Here is a 15,023-nt window from a genome sequence, read left to right on the forward strand (position 1 = left end):
GTAACTCTAATGATTTCCAGCGTGGCTCTGAAAGCATTGCCCAGAGCGGGGATCCTGGTGGGCTTCGGTTGGCTCTCCGGACCCAGCCCCGGCTCTCCGGGCTTTGCTCCCCTCCCCGGGACTCAGCCGGGGCTGTGCGGGGCTCCCGGCCGTGGGGAGAGGCAGAGGGGCTATTCTGCAGCTGCCCCCCAGGCCCACCGGTAAGAGGGACAAACTCAACCCCCCACAGCAGCACCCTGGAGGCTGGTGAGAGCGACCCTTTGTGAGCGCCGTTTGTCTTCATTAGCATAATTTTCCTGGACTTCGGTGACGCCCGGGTGCGGGGGGCCGCACTCCTTCACTGCCGTGCTCCTGCGCTCCCTCCCCAGCCCCACCCTGCCCCATGCTTCCCCAGGCGGCCGCCTTCCTTTCTTTCTTCCTTTTTTTTTATTTTTTCCTTTTTTCCCCCCTCCAACTCCCCCCCCTCCTCCTTTCCTCTCTCTTCTTCCCTTCCCAGAGCAGCCCTGGGAAACAACCCCGTTCTCCGTGCCCCGCACAGGGGGAGCCCGGTACGCCGGGGACCGGCTCGGGGTAGGGTGCGCAGCCTGAAGTGTCAGGGGAGCGGGGTAGGCGGGTGTCCGGAGCCACCGACCCCATCCTGTGCGGAGCAGGACTCGCCCCTCCCGGCCGGGGGGTGCCGGGTGCGGATGAGCTGAGCCGGTGCCCACCCGCGGCCACAGGGATCGAGCTGGGGCAGACAGCCCCTGCTCTCTGGGTTGTGTCGCCTGCAAAAAAAAAAAAAAAAGAGAGAGAGAGAGAGCGAGCATGCTGGCTTCCGCCTCAGTCGTCAGAAGTTAAGGTAAGCAGGCCACAAATACGCTGCTATCAGTCGTGAATGGCGGAGTTTATGTCCCAGTGATTTATGACCGTAGACTTAAATGTCGGTTCAAGAAGAGTTCACAAGCTGGGGCTTCCTTCCAGGCAGTGACTGATACCCTTACACTTCGTGTTCAGGCAGCTCTCTCTCCTCTCTTCCCCCCACCCCCCACCTTCTCTCAACTTTGTCTTTATCTTTCAGGAAATCTTTCAGGGGGGCTGCCTGGTTTTTCGTCCTAGAGTCAGAGTTTGGGGCTCGGTTGGGAGTTACAGGACAAATACCTGGTGTGCTTGGGAAGGGGGGAAGCACAGGGAAGCAGAGGGTGGGAGAGAGCTGAAGTGGTGAGTGGGGGAAACCAAGCGGACTTGCCTCCCCAAGCAACTTTCATCTGCTGTCTCTGGGCTGTCTGGGTTGGGGGGAGAGAAGTTGGTAAAGTGCAGAGCTGTGTACTGCACAAAACGAGATGGAGCCGATAAAACAGGCATTGGAAAGATTGGGGGCCCATGTGTGTTTGTAAGACCTGTCTTTTTGTCTTCGAAGGGGAGAGGAGAGCTCTTCCCATCCCAGGCACCGGCTGGGGTGGTAAACCCACCTCCTCTCCCCTCTCCCGTTAGGACGCTATCGTGATCGTTATCGCTCTTAATCCCGCTATTCCCACTTTCTCCTGGAATGACCGGGCGTTCCTCAGGTTACCCTCGCTCCTCTATAACTTTGTAGGAAGTGATTAACTCGGCGAACCCGAACTCGGGATCTGATTTTTTTTTTTTTTACTTGCTGGCAGACGGCCGAGGCTCCAATAATATTTTGCCTTCCAAGTAAAGTTGCCTATTGTCTGCAGGCCGGCAGCTACGGGAGCAGCCACCCCGAATCCTCGCTCCGCGCTGCCCGTCCTGCCAGCGCTACAAAACTTCGCAGCAGCCGAAGGAAGGTGAAATGTTTGGTGTCGCGGTCATGAAAGGCGGGTGCCTTTGTGAAATCACCCCTGGCTGATTGTTTCCTCCTTCTCCTCTGGTAGTGGTGTCTATCGTCTCTCTTTCAAAGGAATTGAGAAAAATCACACCAGGCCTCGATAGCACAGGGAAGGAGAGGCGAGGAGCTGGAAATTGTTTGTGCGCCTCAGATCTCCATCGGCTTATTAGCTTAATAGCATCCCAAGAGCTTGATTAGTGCAATAACAGGGTAACCGCCCTGCTGTAGGTGTGTTACCTTCATTTTGTTACGATCTAACAAAGGGAATACAGTTTTCTAAGAACTTGTATAACTTGAAAGGCGTAGAATGAGCTCGTTTGGTGCATGTGTTGTGTAAGGCTTTTCGCCCCTAAGCATTTGTCCTCGTTAGATGTTTTGGGGGGGAAATATCCAGCTGCTTAAGTACAAGGAAAGTGGTAAAAGAAAAGAGGCTCTTCTGATCTGAAAAGACGTGGTTATTTGCCAGCGAGGGGGTAGGGGGACGGTGAGTAACACACTTCAATTTCGGAGAACAATGTGAGTGCGTGTGGAAACACCTCCTGGATCGGAGGTTACGCACAGGTCTCCTCTCTCATTAATATAGGCAATTCTTTAATTGGCTATTTTCAGGCAGGTGACGAAGTAGACTTTAAATGGGTGAGTGGGAATCCCAGAAAGAAAGGAGGATGGGTGACAAAAAAAAAAAAAAAAGGGGAGGGGGGGGGGAAGGGATTCGCCCGGGCAGGAGAAGCATTCTCTGAGTTTGTGTCCACCCTCTCCCCAGCCAAGTGACCCTCATACATCAAATTACATAGCAGTTTCCAAGACAGAACCTATTATCGCTAAGTTGGAAGGAAAGTTCAAGCCGTGGTCATGGAGATGAACGCTGGTTTTTCAGGTTTCTGGTGTGTTTTTTTCCCCCAATCCATCATGTTTTAACAGGTAGGATCTGGCTGATTCCACGAAAAGTTAGTGTCTTGAAAACAACTGCTGAAAAAGCCAAACCGACGACCGCCCCTGCTGGTCCCTGAAGGGGCTTTGCGCGGCACCGGGTTCAGTTGAGGCTCCAGACCCACTCAAGAGTGGGAGGCAGGCTCGGGGGCTCCGTGGGGTGGCCCAAGCCGAGTTCCGGGACCGAGAGGTAGCCGCTGCGGGCGGCGGGCGGGGCTCGCCCGGGCAGAAACCGCTGCTGCCAGGGTGCGTGACCTGGGCGGCTCGGGGTGGTGTGCGGGCACGGAGGGGAGAAGGTGCCAGCTTTGTTTATTTTCCTATCGAGCGTTTCACAGACAAGCCAAAATCCATCACTTGGGTTCGGGGTGTTTAAATATCCCTTCCTAGGAAACCTTTCTACCCCGCTCCTGCCCCCTGCCACACGTAGACGGGAACCATCTCATATATTTCTTTGAAGTTGTATGAAGAGCCTTAACCAGGAGAGAAAGGCTAAAAATAAAACAACGCTGGTTAAAGGAGAGGGTTTGATCTTAGAGTTGGACTGAAGTAACAGCCCAGCCCCTTCGCATTACTGATTCCTCGATCACCCTTATCTCTGAAACCGGTATTAAAACAGCCTATTGGTGACAAATGATCAACCCTCTTGCTCTGTTCCTTAAGAAGAAAGAAATAATAAAAAAAAAAACAAACCTAGAAAGCCCCTATCCCAGTGCAGCAAAGCACATATTTGTAGATGCCAGTAAGTCCAGGCAGCTTTTATATCGAAATGCTCCACGCCTGAGGCCAAGTCATGCTGCTAAATATTGCTGACCACTTTTTCTTTTATGGCTTTCATGTCACTTAGCTATTGAAAGTAAGATGGATTTGTACCATTTCTTCACCCTGCTCTGCTCTCCCCACACCCCAGGTCTGCCCGGAGAGGCCATTGGAGGAAGAGCGCCACGTGACAGAGGGGTGCCAATGTTATTCTCCAAGGGTGTCAAGACCCTGTCAGTTTGCGAAATAAATATTGGGAAACAACGAAATGCAAAAAGCGACCTACTACGACAGCTCTGCAATCTATGGTGCCTACCCCTACCAAGGAGCAAATGGTTTCACTTATAATGTGAGTCAGCAGCAATATCCTCCATCTTCATCACTTGTGGAAACTGAGTACCACCGCCCCGCGTGCTCCCTCCAGTCCCCCGGCAGCTCTGTGTCCCATCACAAGGCCAATGACATCAGTGAGAGTTGCATGAGGACCCTCCCCAGCCAGACTCTCCAGCCCCCCAGCCTCGCTGACCCACAGGCTCCACCGCAGCCACCTCCAGCCCAGCAGTCACAACCTCCACCTCCGTCCTCCACCTCACCATCTCAAAATGCCAGCAGCAACCCTGCCCCGGCCAACCCCACCAAGAGCCCAGCTCTTAACTCACCCACCGTGTCCAAACAGATATTCCCGTGGATGAAAGAGTCTCGGCAAAACACAAAGCAGAAAAACAGCAGTTCCAGTTCAGGTATGAAATGTGTTCCCCCTCTCCCTGGGTATTTCTGGGCTGACTATGCATCCTGTGGGGAGGAGGGCTGTCGTACCCACCTTCACTTTAGGGAGGGGAGGATGGGGGGTTTTTTATCCTCTGAGTTCACCCCATGAAACTTTTGGAACGGGCTTGCCATCACTCAGCTTATTCACTGAGGGGAGCTCAGTGTAAAAAACACCCCATGCAAAACTTTCCCAGCCTTGCAGAATGGGTCTGAATTGACTTTGCTTCCTAGTGGCAGAACCACTTGTGCCCTCCAGCATCTATCATATTTCCTAGGTAATCCCCCCTTCAGTAAATCATGTCAGTGCGGAGCAGCCCAGGCCTCAAGCCAGAGGCTTGTCCCGAGTACTTTGTTGGCATGGTGCTGTTAGATTAATAAGACAGTGACCTATCTCTGCTGAAGTGTAACGGGAATAAAATAGCTCATAATCATGTGCAGGCAGGATCAATGCCCTGCATGCAGTCAGAACCTCTTCCTATTTTAATAAGCTGATTGGCAAAGTTACAAGCCTGGTAAACAAAAGTGATTCTGGAGTGCTATAAACTTCAGGCCGTAAAACATTATTTGAGGGATGGAAGTGTATATCAATGCTTTTATTACTCAAGGAAACCCAAACTGATAACACCAGTGCTAGCTCCAATGCCCAGAAGTTGGGCTTATTCTGACTTCTTTTTCACTTAAATGTGCCTTGGAAATAGAGTTCAAAACTTTAGCAAGTGTTCTGCCAGTCTGCTTTTTAAAGCTGTGGTAACACTGCTGTTTACAGTCTTCCATATGATGTATTTATTTTATCAAAAAGCAGCAACACTTAAATATATCTCCATGCCTATATGCAAGCCTAGGTACTGTATGTTCTTCTTTATATATATTATTCTTCCCAATCACTACCATCTGCTTATATTACGCTATATATTTGATATGATAAAAACCATTATACTGACAATTCTATATTTATTTGTTAAAATTTTGTATTGTGGATACCTAACTTTCAGGTATTTGTAGCTGATGTATACATATACATACATGGGTTTTCAGAAAAGAGGGTTTTAGGTCTTTACAGCAATAGAGAACAGCTAGTTTTTGAAGACCCTGGTCCCACTATGTCAGCAGAGGCACAAGTTCACCTTCAGAGTTTGTAAACCTCACTGTGTTTCCCTGAACCCTCCTTGCTCCTCTCCACCAAGCTCAAGACATGTTGCATGCTGTCATTCTTAAGGGAAGCACATGTAGTCATATAGTGACATTAACGAGGTGAAGGAAGTCTTCTGAGTCTTGTAGTTTGGCGCGACTGAGCTCGTGCCATGGGGGAGGACTCGCTCCACGCATGGGCATCCATCTTGCCTTTGGGAGCCAAACTCTCCAGGCGCTGGTGTTGTTGGCCATTTTCTCGTGTTGCCATGTGTAGGTTCGCCATGCTGATTGTGTTCTTTGTGTGATTTACATAGGTGAGAGTTGTGCTGGTGATAAAAGCCCTCCAGGGCAAGCCTCCTCTAAGCGAGCCCGTACAGCTTACACAAGTGCCCAGCTGGTAGAACTGGAAAAGGAGTTCCACTTCAATAGGTACCTTTGCAGGCCACGAAGGGTAGAAATGGCTAATTTGCTCAATCTCACAGAAAGACAGATCAAAATCTGGTTTCAAAACCGCAGAATGAAATACAAAAAGGATCAGAAGGGCAAGGGTATGATGACCTCTTCAGGAGGACAGTCCCCAAGCAGAAGCCCTGTCCCTCCAGCTGCTGGGGGATATCTAAACTCTATGCATTCTTTAGTAAACAGTGTCCCCTACGAGCCCCAGTCGCCTCCACCATTTAACAAGCCTCATCAAAACACCTATGGCATCCCTGCATCGTATACTGCTCCTCTTAATAACTGCCCACCTCCTCAAAAGAGATACACGGGGACAGCAGCTGTGACACCTGAATATGATACTCATCCTCTTCAAGGCAACGGTTATGGGAATCCACATATACAGGGAAGCCCCGTCTATGTAGGGGGCAACTACGTGGAGACCATGACCAATTCTGGGCCTTCCATCTTTGGTCTAACTCATCTCCCTCATCCTCCCTCTGCCAACATGGACTACAGCGGGGCTGGGCCAATGGCCAACAATCACCACCATGGACCTTGTGATCCACATCCAACATACACAGACCTTACTGCTCACCATCCTTCTCAGGGAAGAATTCAGGAAGCGCCCAAACTCACTCATCTGTAAGAGACAGGAGTCACTAAGAGGAACACACCAAGCCCCCAAGTTTTGGAAAGTACTCATCCCTTCCCTTCTCTCTCCTCTCCCCAACATGTGCCCTCCCCTTCCCTTCTCGTTTCTTTTGTTCGTTTTGGTTTGTTTTGTTTCCTTTCGTAAAAGCGTTTTCTAGTTTATGTGACGTAGCAATATTTGTTGCTTGAATTGCTCTATAGTTTCACTAGTGGATATTTATCTTCTTGAACTGTAGCCTTGTGTCTCACTTTGGGAGTATGCAGAGGCTTTATACTTTACCTTCTACACTTTTATCAAAACAGGGTATATGAACAAATTTTCTATAAAAGGAATTCTTAAATGTGAATTTGTTCGTACATGATTGATCCCACGGGGAAGCAATTTTTTTTATTGCACTTCTTTTAAATAGCAAGAAAGACATCAAAAGCGCTTGGACAGGGACTCCCTGGACAATTATTGATACGTGTAAGTCTTTCAATGTGTGTATGCTGGTGAACATTCAGATTTATTTATATTTTTTTTTCGCAAACATTGAATAATCTAAGTGTTTAAAATTTTATTTATCCCCATTTGTTCATATTTATATATATATTAAAAAATCTGTACCCTGAATATTCAGGAGGCCATATATTAGATGGCATATCGGCACGCGTTAGAAATATCATTTGAAAGGAAACTATTAACTCCTTTTATTAAAAATAGTGATAATAATGATGATGACGATGCAATAAAATCTGGGAAAAAAGATCACGGTTTGAATATTTTATGCTTGTGACATCCAGCTAGGCAAAAAGTGTGTGAAGCTGAAAAGGCTAGATTTGTTTTGAAAGTTATACATTCCTTGCTGCTCACGTTCTGGAAAAAAAAAATAAAGTTTTTATTCTGAATAATAAAGAGTTAAGAACATGTTCTTCGCAGCGGAGGGGAATGAAGAGCCCTTCATGACGTGGGGAGCTAGGAAACCCGTCTATAAACTTACACTAGGATCTGCTCGCCCACCCGAAGGGCCCCGCGATGCCTTTTCAGCATTTCATAGGCAGGGAGAGAGATTTTTCTTTTCCTCTCTCTCTCTCGCTCTGTTTTTTTTTCCTTTCTTCCAGCAGGGGAGGTTTCAGGGCCGCGGCGGCCGCCTCCTCCCGCACCCGCTGCGCGGTGCCCGGCGGGCGCGGATCGCCCCCTCCCCGTGGAGCAGCGCCGGAGGACAGCCGAGGGTGTGGGCGTCCCAGCGTGTGTGAAGCACACGGCACAGGAGCGCAGGATAAAGGCCCGCGTGGGTGCGAGGGGCCTCCCGGGCGCTGGGCTGGCGCCCTGAGCCGGGCGGCGGGGGCTGCGGAGCCCTCAGCACTGGGGAGCAGGGGGCAGAGCAGGGTCTGGCCGAGCCGCGAATGCGCTGGCGGGGGGGGGTGGATGCGCGCACCGCTGCTCCTTCCACCCGCTACCCGCGCCGTTTTCCCCTTTTCCTTTAAGAAGTGGATTTTACCTTTTCCTTTCCCTATGTTTCCCCCCCGAATTAATATTTTTTTATATTTTACTGGGGCTTGTTTCATTCTTGCTGAGCCGCCTTTCCTCCCACGGCAGCCTGAAGGTGTGGGGGAGGGGAGCCTTGTGCTCCGTTTCTTCCCGCGGGGGTGGTGTGGATGTGTGTGCGGGTGCTTGTGTCGGAGGGGGGGGACACGGTACTGTAGAAGGGCGACGGTCCCGGCCCCAAACGGGCACCCGTAGGGGTCTCCGGTCCGAATTGGCTCGAGGTAGAACGTAGAAACCCACAAGCTTGTGCTAAAATCCGGTTTTTATTCCTTTCAGGCAAAATGTCTGTAATTTTTAGATTGAAACTTGAAAGATAAATCAAAACGGACCTTAATAGACTAGGTAAAATATACCCCTGCACGTTTATAAAGACATATTCCTATGCTGTGTAGATAATAACACACGCTGTTCACCATCTGTATCTTTTAGAGCCCAGAAAAAAAATTGTCGCCATTTTGGTCTCATGCTGAAATATTATTAATCTTTGGGCTTTACCTTGTTCCCAGAACCATCCTTGCCTGATGCTGAAACGTTGTCATGCACCCGTGAATCTATACAGAGCTTTTCTGCATAAATAGATAAAGCATGCCCAGTCAAAGAAAAGGATAGCAAATAGATTTATGCCGTGCTGTTTATTGTATATATAGACATGTAACCGTGGAAGGAAAGGCTATGTAGGCTAATATTTTTAACTGAAACCTGATTATTACCCAATACAGACCGACGACTGATTATTATTTTTGTAGGCGAAGGAACCATTTTTGCAACATTGCAAGACAATGCTCGTTTCAAAGGAGCGCCCGTATAAAATTCAAGCCGCCCCCCCACCTCTCGGATCAGTTAGGTTAGATACAACAAAAGGTAACGGTGTAGTCACGATACTTACTGTGTGGTTCCTTTAGCACCACGAATTACATTTAGAAAAATGTTCAAATGGAAGGAAGTTGGCGTTTTACTCCCCTCCCACCCTGAAGAAAGAAAAATACAGGGGATTTTCCCCTCTTCTTTCCATAGACCGTATTCAATCCTCTCTTCAGAGCCTGTAGGTTGCAAATAAGAATTTGTAATTTTGCATTTAAGATTCGTCCGATTAAAAGATCCCCCTGGAGGCAGCAGTAATTGATTTTCCCAAGAATTTCGCGTCCTCTCTGCAAAGGTTTTGTTCCAGGTGGTTTTTGTATTAGACTGACCACAAGAAACAAATGTGCAGAATAGAGACACCCACACAGGTTTTACTCACAAAGCCTGGTTAAAATCCAAACCTCTCTCTTTATTATTTGTCATCCTGCTGTTAATCCCAATATTTTCCAGAGGGGAAAAAAAGAAATCAGAGAAAAGAAAAAGAAAAGCCCGACCCCAACGTAGGCACCAAGAAGCAAAATAAAACCGGACTTTTCCCACAAGCAGCCCAGTCCTCTGCCAGAATATTTTAAAAGCAGCTTTTTTCCTTGTTTACTTGCGTTTCTTGCTCTGCCTCTTTTCACGGCCACATTTGATCTTGGAAAGAGCAAGAAGCTTTAAATGTGTTCTTAAGGGCCAGTAGCTGTCAAACCTTTTGGCGGCCAAGATTGATCGCGGGCAGACACCACCAGAGCTTTGTTTGGACTAAAAGCAAGAAAATTAAACCCCTTGCATTTTCCAACAGCATCGATATTTGTAAGGCATCCCTTTCGAGGGATTAAATGACAAGTCTCGTTCTATATTTTATTTAAACAAGCAACCACCAAAAAGCCCATTTAAAGCCTCCCGGCCCCTCCCCTCCCCCTCTCTCCAATGCCTTCGCAGATATGCTACATCTTGTGGGTGCATTAACTTAAAACCGATTTTTAAAATGCACTTCCTGCAGACTGGACGAAGACTGATCCACTGAGCGCTTGGGGTCTTGTTCTCTATTTTTTTTCCCCGTCTTTTTTTTTTTTTTTTTTAAATATAATTACGAAGACGGTTGCCGACCCCTCTTTGGCAACTCCGAAAATAAAGCGAGACGGCACCTCATCGCGCTGGCGATGGCTCCTGGCTCCTGGAGGATGCAGAGAGCGGCTGGGAAGTGGCCTTTCCCCCGGCCCCGGAGCACCCCACCCCGCCGGCACCCCGGTCTCTGCGGGCAAGCAAGCCCCAACCGGGCTGTCTAGGGCGGCTGTGACCATAGGATTCATCCGGTTGGTGATTGTGGCCATCATTGTCATCGCTCTCCCTGTCGCCTCAGTATAGTTGGAAAATTATGCCAAAAGCATCCAAATTCGGGACTTGCCTCGACCTGGCGGGGGTGACTGGAGGCAGCGGCGGCAAGAGCCAAGCATCGGAGGCGAGTGCCGTCTCTCAAGTCATAACCTCGCAGCATTTTCGCTCTGTCTGGCCCCTAGAAAACAAAACCGCTACCAGCCCATATATTTCCTGGTAATCGAAAATACTCACCAGACCCAGCCTACTACGGTTACTAAGCAAATTATGCCAGCAGACGGGAGTATCGTTTGCAAGCTAATGCACGGGATATATACTTTTTTTTAAGAGCCAACAGCCAGACTCGTTTGCAGCCTCGCGATTTGGCTCGCCCAGAGATGTTCTCCTAGGGTTATGTTTTACGGTCCAATCCCGGGAAGCCAACTGGAGAGGGAAGTCATGAAGCTCCAGGGCTGCTGCCTATGTGACTCTTCCCCTCGAAGCAAGGTTGCTGAGGAAGATCCTGATAAACAATGGCTCAGCACCGGCGACCAATTGTTCTCCGTACTGTACACCCGATAGCCACCAAAAAAAAAAAAAAAAAAAAAAAAAAAAAAAGAAAAGAAAAATAAAAGGACGAAAAGAGGAAAAAAGGAAAAAAGAAAGAAAAAAATCGAACAAGAACACAAAGCCAAACAAATAAACAAACAAAAAATACAAAGGAGCTCATTGAGGCTGAGTCGGGAAGGAGAAACTAGTTTTGGAGGAAGTGCTATTCCTAAGAAAAAATCAAGACCCAGTGCTTCAGACTCCTGCCTGGGTGCAACTTCTTATGCGGGGGCCTGACGGTGTCAAAACTTTGAAGATTAATGGATTACTTTGTTAATGACTCAAGGCGTCAGATTGAGGTGCTTAAATGATTTGTGAGGTGCAAAGCGTTTTCCTGACAGTCCCAAACAATGAGAGAAGAGTGTGCGGGTGGATGCAAGGAAGGCAGCAGGCTGCAGGACAAGCAGCCACACACACACACACACACAGACACACACATTCGCAGCCTCTCACACAAACGTATCCACGCACACGCACCCTCCTCCCCACCCCCGATCATTTCGGATTAGGACGCCAAGGGGATAGATACTCGAGATATCATTTCCCCTTTTAAAAAAAGTGTAAATAAAGCCTTTCTGGCCCCCAATGAGGCGTTCCTTCCCGACTTTTTTGGATCAATCAAACAGACAGTGGCTTCTTTTGATTAAAGCCCAAATTGTCATTGGGCAGAGGCAATCATGTGACAGCCAATTCGGTCCAATTTCAACCTTGTCTCCATGAATTCAATAGTTTAATAGTAGCACGGTCCCCATACGGCTGTAATCAGTGAATTAGAAAAAAAACACCCCACCAGCGATCTTCTATGCTATATTTTTTTCTCCTCTCTCTCCTTTTTCCTGGGCCTTCCCCTCCCCCCGAGCCCCCTGAATCCGAGGGAACTTTTTCTCCGCGGGGGCTGCCAGTTGAAGGCCATGAATTTCGCATTTGAGCGAGAGATCGGTTTTATCAATAGCCAGCCATCGCTTGCTGAGTGCCTGACATCTTTTCCCCCTGTCGGTGATACATTTCAAAGTTCATCAATCAAGAACTCGACGCTTTCACACTCGACACTGATTCCTCCTCCTTTCGAGCAGACCATCCCCAGCCTGAACCCCGGCAGCCACCCTCGCCACAGCGGCGGCGGTCGCCCCAAGGCGAGCCCCCGCGGCCGCAGCAGCAGCCCGGGCCCCGCCGGCGCCCCGCCGCCCCCGGAGTACCCCTGGATGAAAGAGAAAAAGGCGTCCAAGCGATCCGCGCTGCCGCCCGCCTCGGCCTCCGCCTCAGCCGCTGGACCTGCCTGCCTCAGCCACAAAGGTCAGTCCAAAGACGTGCCGCCAGCCCCGCCGGGCCGCTATTTTGGCTCCCCGCATCCCCCCGGCTTCGCGGGGGGACGAGGCGGAGGGCGGGCGGGCGGGAAGGACGGAGCTGGCGGGGCTCGATGGAAACCCAAACTTTCCCCAAACTTGCCTAATGCGGGATGATTTATTTGAGTTGGAGCTGACCTCTCTTGTCTCGCCGTCCTAGAGTTAGGATATTTGACAGTAATGAAGAGTGATAGATTGCTCCCGCTCAGCTAAGCAGCTGATGCATTAATTATAAATTGCGGTATGGCTAATATAAAGTTTGCTCTGGTGTGGGGAGGTTGGGGAGCTGGAGGCAGCGATTTGGCGGAGGTGGCCGAGGGGCACGCAGCACCGGGCGCTCAGCAGTGCAACACAATGGGTTTACTGCATCCAAAGGCGGCCATTTTGTTGCAGTTGCTATTTTATGGTATATGGACATATAGATATAGACATATACATGCAGAGAGAGCACTCCCTCCACCCCCCCGGGATGCGATGTGCTGGGGTGCTGAAATTCAATCCGTGCATTTTGTTTTGTGTGTGTGTCCGTGTGTCTTTGCTTTCACTGTTCTGGCTGTGATGCTTTGGGGTGCGTGTGGTGGTGGTGTTTTTCTTTTTTTTTTTTTTCTTTCTTTTTTAACAGACCCCCTTGAAATCCCCGATAGCGGTAGCGGTGGATCTAGGCGCCTGAGGACGGCTTACACCAACACCCAGCTTTTGGAGCTAGAGAAAGAATTTCATTTCAACAAGTATCTCTGTAGACCAAGGAGGGTTGAGATTGCAGCCTTGCTGGATCTGACTGAGAGACAAGTCAAAGTCTGGTTCCAGAACAGGAGGATGAAGCACAAGAGACAGACCCAGTGCAAGGAGAATCAAAACAGCGAGGGGAAATTTAAGAACCTCGAGGACCCCGAAAAAGCGGTGGAGGAAGAGGAAGAGGAGGAGGAGGAGAAATCCCTCTTCGAGCAAGCCCTCAGCAACGTCTCCGGCGCTCTCCTGGAGCGGGAAGGCTACGCTTTCCAGCAGAATGCCCTCTCCCAGCAGCAGGCGCAGAATGCGCACAATGGCGAATCCCAAACTTTCCCCGTTTCGCCTTTAACGAGCAATGAGAAAAATCTGAAACATTTTCAACATCAGTCACCCACTGTTCAAAACTGCCTCTCAACAATGGCCCAGAACTGTGCAGCTGGCCTGAACAATGACAGTCCTGAGGCCCTAGATGTCCCTTCTTTACAGGACTTTAACGTTTTCTCCACAGATTCCTGCCTACAGCTTTCAGATGCAGTTTCCCCCAGTTTGCCAGGATCTCTGGACAGTCCTGTAGATATCTCTGCTGACAGTTTTGACTTTTTTACAGACACACTCACCACAATTGACTTGCAGCATCTGAATTACTAAGAAATTAAAGACATCCTCTCCAAGGGTCCTGCTTTCTCCTCCTTATTCTTCTTTATTTTTTTCCCCCCAGTGAATTAATTTTATTTTCCCCCTCCCTTCCCTCTTCAGTATTTTCTGTTTGTTACTTCCCTCTGATATGCCATTTTGCCGTTTCTTTTGAAGTTTTAGTTGTGTTCAATTTTAACCTAGCCACATTCTAGGTCCTTCTATGAAAGCAATATATGAGGTCTGTAAGAAAGTGATCGTATAGGAATGTATCTTCACTTTCTTTTTATTTTTGTATTACATTAGGATGCGTTGTCATAAGTATTTTTGGTAGAATAAATTCTTGTTTGCTACAAGGAGCTTTCTCTTTTTTCTTTCTCTTTCTCCTCTCTTTCTCTCTGCTTTCAAGATGGATAACATGACGGGCATCTCTCCCCATCTCTTCCACTACTAATTTGCCAATAAACAAAATTCAGTGTTCTAACAACGAGCAATTGCCCTTTTGGCAATTTAGGACATTCATTAGAGAGGAAAACTCGTTCGTTTTCTTTATTGTAAGGGTACTCACAAGGGAAGGAAAAACAGACTAAAGAAATTAAAATCGTTCACGGGTTTGATGGAGATTTGTTCCTTTTAATATATAAATGTGGCATCTTATCTCCGTGAGGATACAAAGCTTGGAAGTGGTGAGCTGTAACAAAAGCATGAACGAGGACTTTCTCTGTTACAGGCAGAACGTAAGAGAGACTCAGTAGGATAAGCATCTCCTGCAGAAACCAGCCTGTTACATGAACGAAAGAAAAGGCGTTGTTTTGTTGTTTTTTGTTCCTTTTTTAAAAAAAAATAATCCTGTTTTTCTAAAAAGTAGTGCTTAGCAGCCAGCAAGATTTTTCAGAAAACGTGTCTTAAAAAATATCATAGCTCACAAAGAATGTGGTTGGTTACCTCTCACGTGCTGAGCAACCCAAGAAATCAGCCCTAGGAGGAGAGGAAATGGAGAAGTTAGTGCCTGTGAAATCAAAAGGGTGGGAGAAACGCAGGGGGAAGAAAAAGTATTTAGGGAGGAACCAGCCTCTCCACTCCATACTTTTCGGGGGCGGTGCGGGGGCAGACCCGAAGATATTTTCCTGTGTAAACCTTCTTGCGAGACGAGACTGATAACGAAAAGGGGAAACTCTGACTTTAAAGTTACATTATCCTCGCCCCCCCCCCTCTTCTGCTGGAGGCAGCAAAGACGGGCTTTCAGAAATCTCCACCAAATTGCCTGCCACCCGGCGTTGCCGAACCCCAAAGCAGAGGGTGAGCCCCGTCCTTCGGGCTAAAAGCGAGCAACAGATGCCAGCGGGCTCTGCTGCTCCGGGGCCGGGGGATCCCGGGCGGGTACGTTCGCGGCTCCTTGCGTGCGTGTGGGTCCGAGTGAGTGTGTGTGGTTACATTACACAGGCGAGTGGGGCTTGGGTGGAGGTTTGTGAGCGGGGCTCTGCTGTCCGTCCATGCGAGGAGTGTTGTCTCCCAGCCCTGT

At 48.8% G+C, this 15,023-nt stretch overlaps 2 protein-coding genes across 4 annotated transcripts in view; both read left to right on the forward strand.

Annotated features, from left to right (window-relative positions):
* HOXA3 (homeobox A3) overlaps positions 1–7,247 on the forward strand; it is a 45,672-nt gene extending 38,425 nt beyond the window's left edge. Inside the window, exons 4-5 of one of the 3 annotated variants that reach the window (XR_005601543.1) lie at positions 2,747–3,001; positions 3,663–3,772. Coding sequence is in view for 2 of the 3 variants with exons in the window: in XM_010399009.3 (XP_010397311.1) it covers positions 3,780–4,251; positions 5,725–6,494 (1,242 nt within the window). In the remaining variant the exon portion in view is untranslated. Of the gene's footprint in view, positions 1–2,746; positions 3,002–3,662; positions 4,252–5,724 lie in introns of those variants that run through there. The other 2 variants (XM_010399009.3, XM_039549867.1) reach the window with 2 other exon arrangements.
* Positions 7,248–10,840: 3,593 nt separating this feature from the next.
* HOXA2 (homeobox A2) lies at positions 10,841–14,124 on the forward strand. The gene is made up of 2 exons (XM_039549868.1): positions 10,841–12,089; positions 12,762–14,124. Exons 1-2 carry the CDS (start codon positions 11,708–11,710, stop codon positions 13,514–13,516), a joined length of 1,137 nt encoding a protein of 378 aa, XP_039405802.1. The 5' UTR covers positions 10,841–11,707; the 3' UTR covers positions 13,517–14,124.
* Positions 14,125–15,023: the final 899 nt, after the last annotated feature.

Source organism: Corvus cornix, chromosome 2, assembly GCF_000738735.6.
Source record: "Corvus cornix cornix isolate S_Up_H32 chromosome 2, ASM73873v5, whole genome shotgun sequence".
Taxonomy (NCBI): domain Eukaryota; kingdom Metazoa; phylum Chordata; class Aves; order Passeriformes; family Corvidae; genus Corvus; species Corvus cornix.